This window comes from Plasmopara halstedii, assembly GCF_900000015.1.
Source record: "Plasmopara halstedii genome assembly, contig: Scaffold_435, whole genome shotgun sequence".
Lineage (NCBI taxonomy): Eukaryota > Oomycota > Peronosporomycetes > Peronosporales > Peronosporaceae > Plasmopara > Plasmopara halstedii.
Genome location: NW_020187355.1, coordinates 1 through 670, shown reverse-complemented (window position 1 = coordinate 670; position 670 = coordinate 1). Strand labels below are relative to the sequence as shown.

At 40.9% G+C, this 670-nt stretch overlaps 1 protein-coding gene across 1 annotated transcript; it reads right to left on the bottom strand.

Annotated features, from left to right (window-relative positions):
* Positions 1-44: 44 nt before the first annotated feature.
* Positions 45-641, bottom strand: PHALS_09882 (cmgc mapk protein kinase; the record flags this gene model as incomplete). The annotated part of the gene is made up of 1 exon (XM_024725213.1): positions 45-641. One exon carries the CDS (start codon positions 639-641, stop codon positions 45-47), a length of 597 nt encoding a protein of 198 aa, XP_024576013.1.
* Positions 642-670: the final 29 nt, after the last annotated feature.

Below are 670 nucleotides of genomic sequence, written 5' to 3'. Positions count from 1 at the left end.
CGTTGCACAGGCTTTGGCGGAGGTTAATCGCAACACTGAGAACATCAAGGCGATTGAATGGATATCAACGCGATTGAAATGGATATCAACGCGATTGGATTCCGTACAATCACATCTGACTTTAAAAGCGAAAAGAATCGAACAAGTGCATGATCCATTGGAGCTACTACATTAGTTTTTGTAAGCGATTGATTTGGAGTAAATGATAGAAACGATGATGCTGATTTTTTGCTTGGAAGTGATAGTGTGAGACTTGATCTGTCTGTTGTTTCATCCACAATTCCACTAGAAGTCTGTGATGTGGTTGCAGATGGAGACATTGGCGTATTGATTCGTACCCCCCTTTCATCAGCCGTAACTCGAGCACAAAGTGCAGTATAGAAATACTCATAGGCTTTATAAAAATCTTCGATATTCGTGCGTAGTCGCTGCACTGCTGGACGTAAATGGCCAGACATATCATGATCAGCAATAGCATTAGCTACAAAATGTAGCCAAACATATTTACTAGCCTGTGAAGTAGTACGAAAATGAAGATGATGACCTTTTCGCGTGACTAAAGTAAATCTACACGCTGATTCGGGATCCAAAACGTTAGTAGATGAAGTGAAAGTATCGATAGAATCTATAGGTGAATTCATACCAGACCCAGTCACAGGTGTCGATGATG